Raw genomic sequence first — 15,274 nt, 5'->3', positions numbered from 1 at the left:
TAATTTTGGATCTTTAATATTTAGTTATTTTTATTAACTTTTTAATTGTTATTTTTTAGTTATTTTTTTTTTCTTTTTCTTTCTTAGAATCGATATGATAATCTCTTTCGGAAATATATTACTTGTACAGATGGAGAAGATCTTTTCGGTTTGCCAGTTACTTGGTGTCCTCAACTTCTTGAAATAAATAAGCAACTGAATCTGTTGCAGAAACTCTATAATCTATATAACAGTGTAATTGACACAATCAATGGTTACTATGATATTCTTTGGTCAGAATTAGACATTGAAAAAATTAACGGTGAACTTATGGAATTTCAGAACAGGTGAGAAACTGCTGCTGTGTTAAAGTTGTCTAAAGTACTTCTTGAACATGGTTATAATTGGTTAGTACCAGTAATCATATATGAGCATGTATTTGTTTATTCAGGCTTGAAAAATGTGAATTTAAATTGAAAAATATATCCATTACCAGCATCATAAAAGAATTAGATTCTAAATGTTGAGGATTATTGTTCCTTGGGCAGATTCTTGGCTATCTTTTTTTAATAAGTTTTTGGAATATATCTTAAAATTGTTATTTATTTTCTTCATGAAGGAAAGTTTCACCTTTTTGTTGTAATTTTGTTGTTCATGAGAGACAGATTTATGCTAGATGTCAAAGGCAAGTTAGTGAATTGCTGAATAGTTTTTCTACAAAATGGGTTATATTGCATACATAGAAGCTGAACTTTTCATCAAACCAGGAACCCAAAAATTTAAAGAATTAAACCCTGAAGAACAGGGTTTTTCTAGAGCTCAGAACATACCATCAGTCTCACTGAAAGATGAAATCAAGATGTAGATACAACATTTCAACTGGTTTTGAAGATCGCTTGCACAGAGTTATTAAAACTATGCAGCTACACTCCTTAAGGGGAGGCTGTAGGTGCCTACCCAGCTATCAGTCATTGAAATAGACCAGAAACAGATTTTCTCACATGGGGAAGCACATATAGAACCTTCAAATTACAGGTAACTTGAATTTGGAAGGTATGTGTTCTGCCTTTAAAAAAATATACTGTGGTTTTTAAAGGAAGAATAATAGAAACCTTTTGAAAAAGCTTGCTTTATCTCAATGTAGGTGCCATAAGCTCCCTCGTGCTATAAAGGAATGGCAGCCTTTTCTTGACCTAAAGAAGACCATAGAGGACTTCAGTGAATGTTGCCCATTGCTTGAGCACATGTCAAGCAAAGCAATGATGCCTCGGCACTGGAAGCAGATTATGGGTCTTACTGAACACAGATTTGACATGGAGAGTGAAACATTCAAACTGAGGAATTTAATGGAAGTTCCACTATTAAGATATAAAGAGGAAATAGAGGTATTTTGAAGGAAGAAATATGGATACATGAAACCAGCAATCTGCTTGTATAGTGTAGGAGTAACAGTAGCAAGAAGGAAATCCAAAACATTTCTGTAGAAAGAACAGGTTTTTGTATAAAACAATGACACAAATATATTGTGGTGTCAACTTCTATTTTTTGAAATCATGCCATTTGGCCCAGGAGCTAATCTGTGAGGCTACCTTGCTTTGTGACATTAAACATATGAAAAGTAATCACTATGTTTTTATTTTATTTCCCCCAGAGTTGATTAAATTGTGATGTGGTATACAGATTACTAGCTCTGTTGTTTGTATATCTGTAGACCTTTCCACTAAATAATTGCTCATGAGCCTAATGTTACCTAGTGTTAAAGGAAATAAGAGCTAGATTCCTATACCAAGGACTTGAAGCGTTAATTATTTTGACATCCTGTTTATTTAAAAGGATATCTGCATAAGTGCTGTGAAGGAGAGAGACATTGAGCAGAAGTTAAAACAAGTGATAGCTGAATGGGATAACAAGATGTTTATCTTTGCAAATTTTAAAACTCGTGGGGAACTTCTTTTAAGAGGTGACAGCACATCAGAAACAATTGCTACCTTGGAGGACAGCCTGATGATTCTTGGTTCTCTCATGAGTAACAGGTAACAGGAAAGGGAGGGAGGGAATGGGAGGAGAGATAAAAATATTAACAAAAGACTTTGTTTTAGCAAACCAATCTATCACAGAAAAGAAAATAAATAATCATCTAGATAAAAACTAAGAGCTTGCTGGTCCTTGAACTTTTAATGGGCTAGTTCTTATTGTATCTAGTGTATCTCCCCAATAAGTTCTTTTGAAAACATGCAGATGCAGCACAGATTGCCTGAATAAACAACTGGAAAGTTTTCACTGATGCAAGAAAGTGGGGACATAAGAGAGAACAGTGCCTCCTATGGCAGTCATATTACGGGCATTACAGGCACTGCTTACTCTGCCCCTGTGATAGGTCATTACCTCATGCCAAAGGTACTGAAAATCCTAGTTAAACTGAGCTTCAGTTTGTCTGGTTTCACATGCTAAAAGACACAGATAAAATAATCTAATTATCAGGCAGATGCTCAAAAGCAGGAGTTTAGGAGAGCTCAGGAACTCTGTGAATTTACAGCTTTCAAGAGAGTAGTTCCTTTACCTTAGAGTGAAATTGAAGCCTTGTTCCCATCCTACTTCTCTTGGATCAGAGATGCACTATGCACCTTGTGTACACAGCAGCAAGTTCGAGCTGATTGGATTTAGAGCTGCCAATTAGCTGAATTAAGTTTTTATACTTCCACTTGAAAAATTCTAAGCATAAAAACAAATCCTCATCCTGTGACTTAATTGCTACTTTTCAAGAGTCTTCTTGTTTTCTTCTTGAAATAATGAAATGTTTCTTATTTATTTATTTATTTATTTTTATTGTAGATACAACACACCATTCAAGACACAGATTCAGAAATGGGTGCACTATCTTTCCAACACAACAGATATCATTGAGGACTGGCTGACTGTGCAGAACTTGTGGATTTATTTAGAAGCTGTTTTTATTGGTGGTGATATAGCAAGGCAGCTTCCAAAGGTTTCTAGACATGCTTTTTTTTAGTTTGCTTATCAACATTTTAAGAGTAAAACTTAACTGTGATGTCATAACTGATGCAGTAAAATAAACTTAATTTCTTCTAGTATTTAACAAAACTGATCTTGCTAGGAAATTAGATAAGCAGTGCCAATGGAAGGCATGGTGTGAGAAAGAATAATAAAATCATGTGATGTTTGATCTTTTGATTTCTAGATTGTAAACCTGCTAATTAATATGTATTTAAACACTGTGCCTAGCAGTAGCTTCGTCTAGTAGTACCTACCATTAACATAGTAGTACCTAGGAATCCTTGTCTTAAACTTACCTGCATGGCTTTTCAAATTAAAAATGAATTTCAGTTTTAGAAAAAAAATCTCCAAATTTGAAGCTTAAAATCATGTATAATGAATTTTCTGTCTTTTTCTCTAGAAGTGTAAGAGAAAGTCCATGGCAGGCTTGACAGCCAAGTATAAAATTTGTGTAATTTATTGTGTAAGCAGAAAGAATTATGCCTAAAATGAAAAATTTCTAGAAGGCATGTGATTACTAGTGAGAAGATTGCTGTTGAGATTACTGGGTGCTGGTTCTGGAAGCAGGTGCCTTCTCCCTCATTTCTCTTCCTTCCTCCATTTCTTCCATTCCACATTCATTGTCATGTTTCAACAGGAAGCAAAGCGTTTCTCTAACATTGATAAATCCTGGGTAAGGATCATGACCCGAGCTCATGAAACACCCAATGTTATTCAATGTTGTGTTGGAGATGAAATAATGGGACAGTTATTGCCACATTTACTGGAACAGCTTGAAATCTGTCAGAAATCGCTCACAGGGTAAGATGACTGTGAGACCATATTCTTGGCCAGATGGTTGTGCACTGTGTAACTAGGGAAAGAGAAATTGCTCAAGTACTGTCCCGTGAACTTTGAAAAGATCATGTTCTTATTCCACTATGAATTCAGTTGAACTGAGCAAACAAGTTAGCAGGATAATGCAACACCTCCTAAGAAATTTCCGCCAACTCATGGCTAAGTATTTGATTTGTGGCTAACTCTGGCGTCACTCACTGTCTATCTCTGTTGGAACCACAGCTGATTTCAGCCTAGTTTCAAACCAGAAGCCAGTCTAGATTTGTGTATCCCATCCACCCTTTTCACAGATCTGGGAGACATTCAGCTTGTTAGATGTAAATAGCAAGTAAAAGAGTTAATGTAAAATATATTTTATTTCAGTTTAGTTTATTTCCTTTTTACTTCTGTTTCGATTGTAGCAAATAATAAAAGCTTTTTGTGAAATGATTTCTGATACTAAGATACAGTAGCTTTTAAAGCAGATGCTTAACATGAACGTATAATGGATAAAAATTGTCATTGCTACAACTAAAATTGTATAATAAATTGTGAGAAATACCACTTTTAAAGAGGAAAGGATGTATAAATTAACCCAAATAACTTACCGTCTACCCCCTCCCACCTTCTCTACCAATTTTTTAAAAATGCAGGTATCTGGAAAAAAAGCGCCTCCTATTTCCACGATTCTTCTTCGTGTCAGATCCTGCTCTCTTAGAAATTCTTGGCCAGGCATCCAACTCTCACAATATACAGGCACATCTGCTGAATGTGTTTGACAACATTAAAACTGTCAGGTTCCATGAAAAGGTATGTACTGCTCTCACTTCAGCTTTACATTCCTTCACATTAACGATGTATGATTCCTGCTAATTTAGAGAGCTACTTGGTTGCATAAGGCATTCTACTGTTTTACCTTATTCACCAACTATTTGATGCTGAGTAGGCTTTCTTCATTAAAGACCTGTTTCATATCCTCATTTATGAGGATGTTGCCGTAAGAGGCTACTGGAACAGATGCTGGACAGAGTTAAAGGAATAAAGTAGGTATTTATTAAAAGGCCTTCAAAGGATACACCTTGGGCAGTACAAAAGCCCATGGCTCTACCCAAGATGGACACAAGATGGATGACCAGTCATGAGTTTTCACACTTTTATAAGTTTTGGTCCATTTACATATTGAGGTTTATTGTCCAATTACAGCTTCAGGTTATGAAGTCCCATCCTCCCAGATTTTTCTTAATTCACAGTTGTTTATACCTTTTTGGGCCTGAAGCTGCAATGGTGTTCTTGGTTCTCGGGCTGGAAAAGGATTGTTTTGTCTAACTACCCTGTGAAGAGAACTTGCTAACACTTTATATGAAGTTCAGAGTCACACACTAAGGCAGTACAGAATCTGGAAAATATGAAAGCTAAAACTTAAGGCATCAACATGAAGTTTTCTTCATGTAGAATGGCAAACCAAATATTTGCACCGGTGCTTATATTTCAGAAAAATCCACCCATATACTGCACTTTTTTCTGTGGCTTCCTCTCAAATAAGCTTTTGAGTCTTTATGACCTTATTTATTTATTTTCACTGACTGTATTTGTATTTTTCCATTCATTTTTTGATTGTAAGAAAAAGTGTCTACTGTCTGTCCTGTTTCTGAGCTGTCCTTATGCTGCCTTCAGACACAGTGTTTGAAGAGCACTTTTCTTATACCTTTTATAAGAACAGATAGCAACATTTTTTCCTTATGTATGCATTTCCTAGAAGCCAATTACCTTCCCATGCTTTTGAAATTCCTTTGACTGTCCATGTTCCTTAACTTTTCTGTTCTCATTATTTTTGATTCTAAGGCTGTAAATTTGGTAGGCTGTTAGCCCACCAGTAATGGGGGAAAGTTTCCTTTATTGTGACTGGAAAGTGGATGTTGTCATAGAATCAAAGAATGGGTCAGGTTGGAAGGGACCACAGTGGGTCATCTGGTCATCTGCTCAAGAAGGGTCATCCTAGAGCACGTGTCACAGGATTGCCACTGAAACTTCAGGGAGATTCAAGAATTGTCAATATATTCCGGTTTGTCTCCTTGTTCATGACAGTATTTTGTTCAAAGCCTTTCTGCCTAGTAAAGTAATGATTTAATAGTCTTTACATTTCATTGAACAAGTTGATATAATTTATTAGTGACTTAACTCAGTTTAATGGAGTGATTGCAAAAAAATATGAATTACTGTAAAGATAGATACCGTATCTATAAACACAAGGTATTTTTTCTTTTACTAGATATATGATCGTATATTGTCAATTAGTTCACGAGAGGGTGAGACTGTAGAGCTGACTAGGCCTGTAATGGCTGAAGGTAATGTGGAAGTTTGGCTCAGCTCTCTGTTGAAGGAAGCCCAGCTATCACTACATCAAGTCATTCGCCAAGCAGCTATGGACATCCAGGAAACGAGTTTCCAGATTACTGAATTTCTTTCTACTTACCCAGCCCAGGTAGTATCATTGTTAAATGTATGAAGAATTATTCACAGATATGTATCAGTTTCTTTTCTTGTCTTTGCCTTTGAAGTTGCAGCCAGTGTTAAATACAAAACTAGCATTTAATTTTATTTGAATCATCTCAATCTTTTAAGTTTCAGCTTCACATAGCTGAAACCAAAAGAAGATAATTTACCTCAAAGCTCCTATTTAAAAAGGATGCTGATTGCAATAAATTAATGTGATGTTTACACTAATTCTTTGTAAGCTTAATAATTGACTACTAGAGGAAGAGTAGTAAAATTGTGTGTTTGTTCATATATTCAGGATAGTGTTATGTATTGCTAAAGATTTGAAACTGAGGGTAGTGTTGAGGAAAAATTATTTTTTTAGTAGAAGCTTCATTTGTGATCAGGAATGTTGCTGGAATTGGAATAAACACTTTGTGAATTACTAGAGAAATTCAAATTGAATCACTAGTTATTCAGTGGTTAGTTATACATACTTTATATTATTTATATAAAGCATATTTGTTGCATACAGTATTTTTATATATATTTTAAATTATATTGAGCAGTTGTATAAGCAATGCACTGTAGGCAGTATCTACAAGACTGAATGTCTTAGTTTAGGGCAAATGAGGAAGGAAAACTCCAAATGGGGATTTCCCCAGGGAAATGCCCCTCCCCACTAACTGGTCCGGGAAAAGAAAAAAATTCCTTAGAGAGAAGTGGAAAAAGCTGTTTATTTAACAGAAATTGAGTAATATTAAATAATAAAACCTCTTGCTGTTCGATGGGATGGCAAGTCTAGGAAGAAAAGTCCTTTTCATGTGGTGTAGCTCGGCTCGCTCAGGTTCTTATCAGTCCCTCCGGCGCTGGAAAGTGCCGAGGCCCAGGCCCCGGTGGGCCACAGGCGTGAGCTCCCGGGGTTTAGCTGGGTGTTCAGTCCAGAGCAGGCTTGCACAGATCCAAGAAAATTGGGAAAAAAACAAACAAAGGTCTAGGGAACTCCTCTGCCTCAGCTAGCTAAAACTAACTAAAATCCAGAGAGAAGCTCTGTCCCGCTGTCTGTCCGTGCTGCAGACACCGCAGTCCAGGAGCGGGATGTGTGGGAGTGATGTTTTTCCTTAACACAAACTGCGCGCTTCTTCTTCCCCCTCTCTTGCTCTCAAAGCCAGTCTTAAAGGTGCAGAACTTAATATATAACATAAACCAGACAATTGGGGATACCAGTATCATAAAGTCACCCCAGGACACTGAAGTAAAGGCTTAATTATGCATTTATGAATGCACTTTGGACACACAAAACACGACCTCTGTATGAATGCATGGAAAGTAATTTTATACATATAGCAGGAGAACAAACAAGTTCTTCAGTTTTGCTGTGTCTGTGAATGTACATTTTAGGTGAAAAAGATTATGAAGTATATACTTCTGTGTTTCCTAAGGTCGGGTTATTGGGGATCCAAATGATTTGGACAAGAGATTCAGAAGCAGCTTTGACTCTTGCCAAGCAGGATAAAAAAGTTATGCGCAAGACGAATCAGTTTTTCTTGGATCTTCTGAACATGTTGATAGATATGACAACAAAAGATCTTAGTCCAGTTGAGCGAGTTAAATACGAGACATTAATCACTATTCATGTCCATCAGAGGGACATTTTTGATGGTCTTGTAAGTATTAAAAAATTAACAATTAATTATGAGGGATTTTCCACATAAAACAATGTGAAATGATAAGAAAATATTATGATACCTATGAACTCCTACCTTATAAGATAAACATTTAATTTCATGACTGTAATGACTTTGTGTCCATGTATATGGAATATTATAAAAATGCTGACGTTGTTTCAATCATGTTTCAGTAGCAGAATTTCATAATGTTTCATGTTGCCCACTAAAGTTAAATGCCTCTGTTGCATGATCAGTTAAGGACTTCTTTTTCCTCACACATTTTGTTGCAAGTAATTGTCCTTATTCTGGACTGCATTATGAATTTCTACAAGTAAATAAAATATAGAATTGCAGTACAGTAAAATGTTTGAAGCTGATACCCTCTCTGTCCTCATTTCAGTAACATACCTAATTATTACTAAAGGATTTCTTTATTCTCTTTACACCTTCTCATGCTGACACAGGATGCTAAAATAAGCAAAATGAAAGCATTTAGCTTAATCAAATGTAAAGCTAGTGTACCTTTTTACCTTGTGGTGGTTTTAAAACACTGGCTAAAAAATCACCAGAAAACTTACTCATCTCTTGCTGTGAGATATGCATTAGGAGAAGGGCAAAACAGGCTTAAAACTTAAAAAGAATAAACAAAGTTTATTAACAAAACTACAAGAAAAAGAAACCAGAATAAAACATCAAGAAACCTTTCTTCCCCACCACCCAACTATGCCCTTGTCCAACTTACGGCATAGAGACAAAACCTGGTGGTTAAAAGAAGTCTCAACTTTGCAATAGTCTTTTCATTAGTCTTTGTAGAGAAAAGGAGTCTTCTTTTGTCATTCTGTGGAGAGTTCTCCACAATGAAAAAACCAGTTTTCTCATGGCTTTTCATTTCTCTGATGCTAGCTGCCTGGAAAACTCTGTCATCAAGATTTCCTCCCATTTCACACCATTCTGATGTGTGTCCATGGGCCATGAACTCAAGGGGTTTCATTTGAAGGATGAGTTATTCAAAGGCAAAGGTTCTCTTCATCTGTCTCTGTGATCATCTCTGGGAACAGAGGTCTTCTCGTTTTTTCTTGGGGGCCAAATATCTCTATCAGCTCTCACTTCTCTTTCTCTGTTCCAGCATCTCATGAGATCACGACTGCTTCACCATCTGCTCAGCTTCATCAATGGATTACTATTGCTTAGATTTACTGAAATATTTCATTTCCCCCAAAATACTCTTTCTTGAATTAAAAGAGTTTTTCAGAACATTATTGTCCATTTCTATATCTTCAACAAAAAAATATTTCAGCTTATTAAGGCATCTCCTTTTCTCTTCCCATCTGAAGCTTAATTCTTTCTTTCACTAACTGTGATAGTTTATGTTGTCTTTCTACATGTTGATCACTTTCGTTTTCTTCTCTCTGAAAAAGGAATAAATCTGCAGGTCTCATATAGGTAGTGAAAGAGTTAAAATCTTGCCCAGGCCTTGTGGATGGTCCCGTGATCTCTGTTGGGGCAGCGGCTGGAGCTGTCTGTGATGGAAGATTTTCAGCGGCTGCGCTGGGGGATGGGGGCCAGCATCTCAGCAGCCAGGCTAGCCCTCAGAGGCAGCACACCACCGGCCGATGGCTTCCCTCGCCCTACTTGGCAGCCTCTGGTGAAACCCAGCAGTGGCAGAATTCCAGCCAAGCCAGGGACCAGCCTGGGCTGGCGGCCCCACTGTACAGGGCCTGGGGGGCTTCCTGAGGGGGCTCAGCCCCTCTGGGAAGGGGCTCCTGTCACTTCACAGTCTGCATCCCTCCCCCTGCCCGGGAGCTGCTGGAGTCTGGCTCAGCCCCCTCTCCCCAGGCCGGACAAGGCCGCGGGGGGAGCAGGGCCAGCTGGAGCTCTGTTACCTTTCACAGCCGGAAACTAAAAAAAGAGACCAAGCCTCCCCGGCTTAGGTTTAAAAGGTGGTAGTCACAGGGTTGATCTCACATTTCAATGGTCAAAACCACTGTCAATTCTCAGAAATGGCCAGTTATTGGCCAGTCTCAAGCAGACCCACCCCGCACCCCCCCCCCCCCCCAAATCAACCTCTCTCTCAAAGCCTTCACTTCTGTGTTTTTCAGTTTTTTCCTTAAATGCCTAACTATCATGTACTATCATATACCTATAAGATGTCCTGGAACTGATTCTGAAATTAGGCTATCAAGAAAAGAATTATTGAGTTTTGGCCCATTATTGATAGGAAGGCATTTTTCTTTTCATTTTTTTGTAGAATCATTTGTTTCTAGTTATAATCATTTTATGTGAAGTGTAATTTTTAGATACAAACTGATTGATATTTTTAAAAATCCTATTTTAATATTCAATACAGCAACTGTGACTTATTTTCAGCTCTGTTGAATTCCTTAGGTAATATCACTACCATGACACTGCCTTGAAATATCTTTTTACCCAATACCATGTGGTTTCTACAATTCTTATTTCTATCTGTGAAGTCACAAATTATCTTAATTCTACTACAATTCTTATAGCAGTTTATAAAATCAAATATCACATGATGTACTTCCAACTATTGTAAAACTAAAGTGGTAGAGAGGACTAAAAGGAATGGCAATTTTAAGGTTAAACTGAAATGACTCTTGTTTGAGGCTTATGTACTGTTCATCTGTATTTAGAATTTTGACACACTTGTCTAAAGCTTGAAGTTCCTCTGCCTAAGTATGTGATTGATCAATAATACATTAGCAATTTTTGTGGTAAAAATCCAGATAGGCTCTCCACTATTCTTTTGTTACTAGCTTTATGCCTTTCATTATGCTTGCAGTGCTGCCTTTGCATCTACTACTTAGATACCATAATATAAATGTGAAAGTAAATGTTAACCATAAATTCCACAGCTTTGTCTTCCTTCTCTTCTTAGTGCTGCATGCATATCAAGAGCCCTACAGACTTTGAGTGGCTGAAACAATGTAGATTTTATTTTAATGAAGACTCTGATAAAATGGTGATTAAAATGACTGATGTGAGCTTCACATACCAGAATGAATTCTTGGGCTGTACTGACAGGCTTGTCATAACACCTCTTACAGACAGGTGAAAAAGACTGATTTTATTCCTTTACTCTTTTCTACCAAACCTCAGCTTTTACAAGAGCAATTTAGTCATTCCTGTTGGATGTGGCATTGATCTCTACAGAGTTTATCCTTCATGGTCTTGTCAAAATCAGTAATTTCATATGGACTGCTTCAGTATTTTTGTTTCTGTGCCCTATAATGTGAGTAATTTCCAACTTGTTTTCTGTCACACACTTGAATTGGTCCCAACATACATGATGTATTTGGCCTTTGTATTTATATAGGTGAAGCCAACATACCCGAGGATCTGATATAACCAACAGATAAAATATGTAGACATACAGGACAAAAGTAGGTGTTTACAAACAAGCTAATGAAAAGAGCTAAGGAAGAACAGACAGGAACAACAATTTTTATTCAGCTGCAGTAGTCTGGAGATCTTTGATCTAAAAGGATGTTGGAAGACTTGTAATCCTATTAACAGAGAGATCTACCTGTCTAACTCAAATAGCATGAAGAATGCTTTATAATCTATCATCGGTGAAATAAGGGCATTGTTAGTTTGGTTTTGCTTTCTTTGGTTTTTTTTTTAACCATTCCATGCAAAAAAAAAATAGAGATAGTCTTGATATAGAATTATTAGCTGGTGTTTTGTTGCATTATGCATAGATGTTTCTTTTATGAAAATGGCACTGTTTAATCAAATTTTAAAGATGGATGAGAAAGGAATGATTAGATGTCTTTCATTATTGTACTCCACAGTATAATGTATTTCAAAAGTACTCCTGATAAAATAACTCAGTATCCAAGCTATTCAAACTAAGATTAGGCAGAACCTGTGTATCTTCTTTCTTCCCTTATGGTGATCTTTCAGTTCACTGATGATTGAGGATTATCTGTTCTTTCGCTTCATGTGTGATGAAATGAGCCTTAATATTCCCTGTGTCAGAGATCAAGTGAAGGGGTTTTGTCCTTACTGATCCAAATTTTAACTACTGGAATGTAATTTCAGCACTTCCCTATTCTCCTTAAATCAACTTGTTTAAGTTCCTCTGGCACTGTGCAGAAAGACTGCCTGGTGCAGCCTGATTGATTGTTGCCTTTTAGATGTTATATCACTTTGGCTCAAGCTTTGGACATGAACATGGGTGGAGCACCTGTGGGACCTGCAGGAACCGGAAAAACTGAAACTGTGAAAGATATGGGACGATGCCTTGGAAAATATGTAGTGGTCTTCAACTGTTCAGACCAGATGGATTTCCGAGGACTTGGGAGGATCTTCAAAGGTAAGATATAGACCAAAGGTAAGCTGTTGGCCAAACAGTTTTCTGTTTTCTGGGGTGCACAAAGCACAGTGGAACTAACTGGGCTGAGAAAGTGGTAGTTCCACTATACTCAGCTTTGGAGTGGCCTAATCTCAAGTACTCTTTGCAGTTCTGGAGTCAACAATATCATAGTATAAAATAGCATAAGAAACCATTGGAAGGTATCCAAATGAGAGCAAAAGAGATGGTGAAATGACGCAGAGCCGGATTTTTCCCCAGCCAGCTCACAGCACCGAGCCAAGAGTGGGCTGCTCCTGGAAAGCAGGGCAGCTTAGGGCTTATGCTCTACAGCAATGGCTGTCCAGCGTCGAGGGCAGGAGCAAGGACGAGGGAGAGGTCTTCCATGTGGCTTCCAAAAGGGATTCTCTTGGAGGTTCCAGGGAAGAAAAACAAAAGACACAGGGGTACAGCAACTCATATATGGGGGAGGAGCAAGGGGAGTGTACAAATAATAACCCAATAGGGAAGACTTAGGGGAGGAGCACAAGGCAGGGTTACATAATACATAAATCAATGGGGAACACCAGGGGAGGAGAGTGGGGCACATGGTCCAATGGGGCTCGGAGGAATAGGGGAATTCCAAAGGGGGCGGTCCAGGCAGGGGTTGACACAAGGGATGATTGACAACTTAATGGGAGGGGGAACAGGGAACATTCGGGAACAAGGGGCAGGTATCCGGGTGCATTGGCAACTGGGGTAGGAGGACACGATTGGGACGAAAGTATTAGCATGGGGGGAGGACACAACAATAAAGATTGTAACTGAATCAAATATAATGAACAACAATGCACCGCAACAGTGAAAGAGCTAGAGGACATGACTTTAGAGAAACAGCTGAATGAACCCTGTTTGTTTTGATTTGAGAAAGGGAGACTAAGGGGTGCCCTCATTTCTGTTTGTAACTTCCTAATGAGGGAGAGTGGAAATGGAGGTGCTGATCTCTCTGGTGTCTGAGAATAGGACATGGGGGAGTGGCTTGAAGCTGCATTGGGTGAAATTCAAGCTAGATATTCATTGAGAGTATGGAAACACTGGAACAAACTTGCCAAGGAAGTCATTGGGGTCTCAAGCCTGTTAGTGTCCAAATAGTGCTCAGTGTCCAATTTGGTCTTGCAAATAACTATCTTATATACACACATATATATATATGTATATATATATCGTTTAACTTTTAGATACACCTTCATGGAGTCAGGAGTTCTACTTGTTGATCCTCATGAGTCCTTTATAAGTCCTTTATAAGCCCTTTATAAGTCAGTCCTTTATGTTCTGAGATTATATGGTTTTATGAACTACATGGAAGTTTCAAATTATGTCATCTCTATGAAACAATACACATAACCAGGAGATGGTTTCAGCCTTTTAATAAATGCAAGTAATTAATATCTTGTTATGTGTATAAAACACAGTTGCAACACTGTCTTCAGGAAATAGAAATGTCTGAAAACATGACGCAGTTTATGAAAGGATAAAGTCACTTAAAATGACTTAAAGTCACAAGGAGAAATGCTTCTATGAAGAGAAAATGCTGTGAAATGTATTGCTGAACTGGTGGGACATGCTGAATTTTGATTTGAGTATTTGGTCTTGTTCAAATATTGAAGTTTCTATCAGTACAAGGAAATGCATGGGTAGTGCTATATATGTTAAAAACAAATGGCAGAGCTCACTGAATTAGGTGCAGATGACATTTTTTAGGCATCTGAAATTGATACCTGGCAGTCATGGCAGATGTCATCTTAGAGGTCAAATGGAGGTTCTTGACTACTGTATTGTTGCAGGTGACTGTATCTATGATTTTGTTTTGTTTTCCCCCCAAAAACCCAAGGAAAAATATCCAGCTCTGGCATAGACTGACCTCCAGCTTCTTTATGCAACTGTATTGTTCATTTTAATATGTGCAATAAGCTATTGACAACCTGCCATATTTTCATAGAATTACTGCAGGAATTTTTCTTGGGGGATAAAGAGGGACAGGAAAACATTCAAGATGTAAGGAAAGGAGAAGAAATCAAAGAACATTGTATCCTGGAAAATCTTAAGGACTTTGTGAACTTGTATTTTCTTACTTGAAAAGGATTTAAAATTCTCTTTGTTCCTTTCCCAACCCTCAAAAACAAACACACCCCCACCCCACCCCGAGATAGATTAACTTAATTTTTGGCTTGTGAATTGCACCAAAAAAGGGTTGAAAACATAACAGTCATATGCTTAGTTGCTTTTCTCTTTGAAGGTCTTGCTCAGTCTGGCTCCTGGGGTTGCTTTGATGAATTCAATCGTATTGATTTACCAGTGCTATCAGTTGCTGCACAGCAAATAGCAATTGTGTTGACATGTAAGAAGAAACGTAAAAAGAGATTTATTTTTACTGACGGAGACAATGTAGAAATGAATCCAGAATTTGGCATCTTTCTTACTATGGTAAGTATTCAGTAAGTTTTAAACCAATGATGATTGTACAATAATCGAGTCTAACTTTGTATGTTAAGTGTACTTGCTAACTCTTACGTCATTCAGTTCTTGGAACTAAACCTGATAGTTTGAAAATATTGAGCATTGCTGCAAACGCAGTTTAAAGGGTCTTGTTTCAAGAACATCAAGCACATGAAACTAACAAATGCAGGCAGCACCATAAATACAAGTTATCTCAACTTCAGCTTGCTTCTACATGACAAAGTATGCTTTTTGCTACAATTACAGAAAAATTGCCATAGAGATATAGGTAGGAGTAGCCAGTAAAAATAGGACCTATATGACAAACTCAAATTTGAAATGCTTTGGTTGAACATTTTTCATATCTCATGGCTATAAAAGAGGCAAAAATTCTGTAGAGATATGGTGGTAAGTCTGCATGGCAATTAATTTTGACATGTAACTTAAAGCCAGCAAATTATTTTTACCTACCAAGAAGGCATATTCCTTTGCTGATTCTTCTGCTTGTGCA

General features: G+C 37.5%; 1 protein-coding gene across 1 annotated transcript in view; it reads left to right on the top strand.

Annotated features, from left to right (window-relative positions):
- Nucleotides 1-15,274, top strand: part of DNAH5 (dynein axonemal heavy chain 5) — a 128,845-nt gene that overhangs the window by 42,875 nt on the left and 70,696 nt on the right. The window contains exons 27-37 of the mRNA XM_088053745.1: nucleotides 88-326; nucleotides 1,124-1,364; nucleotides 1,813-2,012; nucleotides 2,812-2,965; nucleotides 3,632-3,795; nucleotides 4,464-4,620; nucleotides 6,080-6,292; nucleotides 7,728-7,952; nucleotides 10,852-11,024; nucleotides 12,113-12,291; nucleotides 14,564-14,751. Of these exons, the coding sequence (XP_087909871.1) occupies nucleotides 88-326; nucleotides 1,124-1,364; nucleotides 1,813-2,012; nucleotides 2,812-2,965; nucleotides 3,632-3,795; nucleotides 4,464-4,620; nucleotides 6,080-6,292; nucleotides 7,728-7,952; nucleotides 10,852-11,024; nucleotides 12,113-12,291; nucleotides 14,564-14,751 (2,133 nt within the window). The remainder of the gene's footprint in view (nucleotides 1-87; nucleotides 327-1,123; nucleotides 1,365-1,812; nucleotides 2,013-2,811; nucleotides 2,966-3,631; nucleotides 3,796-4,463; nucleotides 4,621-6,079; nucleotides 6,293-7,727; nucleotides 7,953-10,851; nucleotides 11,025-12,112; nucleotides 12,292-14,563; nucleotides 14,752-15,274) is intronic.

This window comes from Pseudopodoces humilis, chromosome 1 (genome assembly GCF_049639895.1).
Source record: "Pseudopodoces humilis isolate 2021_Gansu_Grassland_sample_001 chromosome 1, ASM4963989v1, whole genome shotgun sequence".
Classification (NCBI taxonomy): domain Eukaryota; kingdom Metazoa; phylum Chordata; class Aves; order Passeriformes; family Paridae; genus Pseudopodoces; species Pseudopodoces humilis.
Note: the sequence above shows the minus strand (reverse complement) of the source record. Positions and strands in the feature narration are given on the sequence as shown.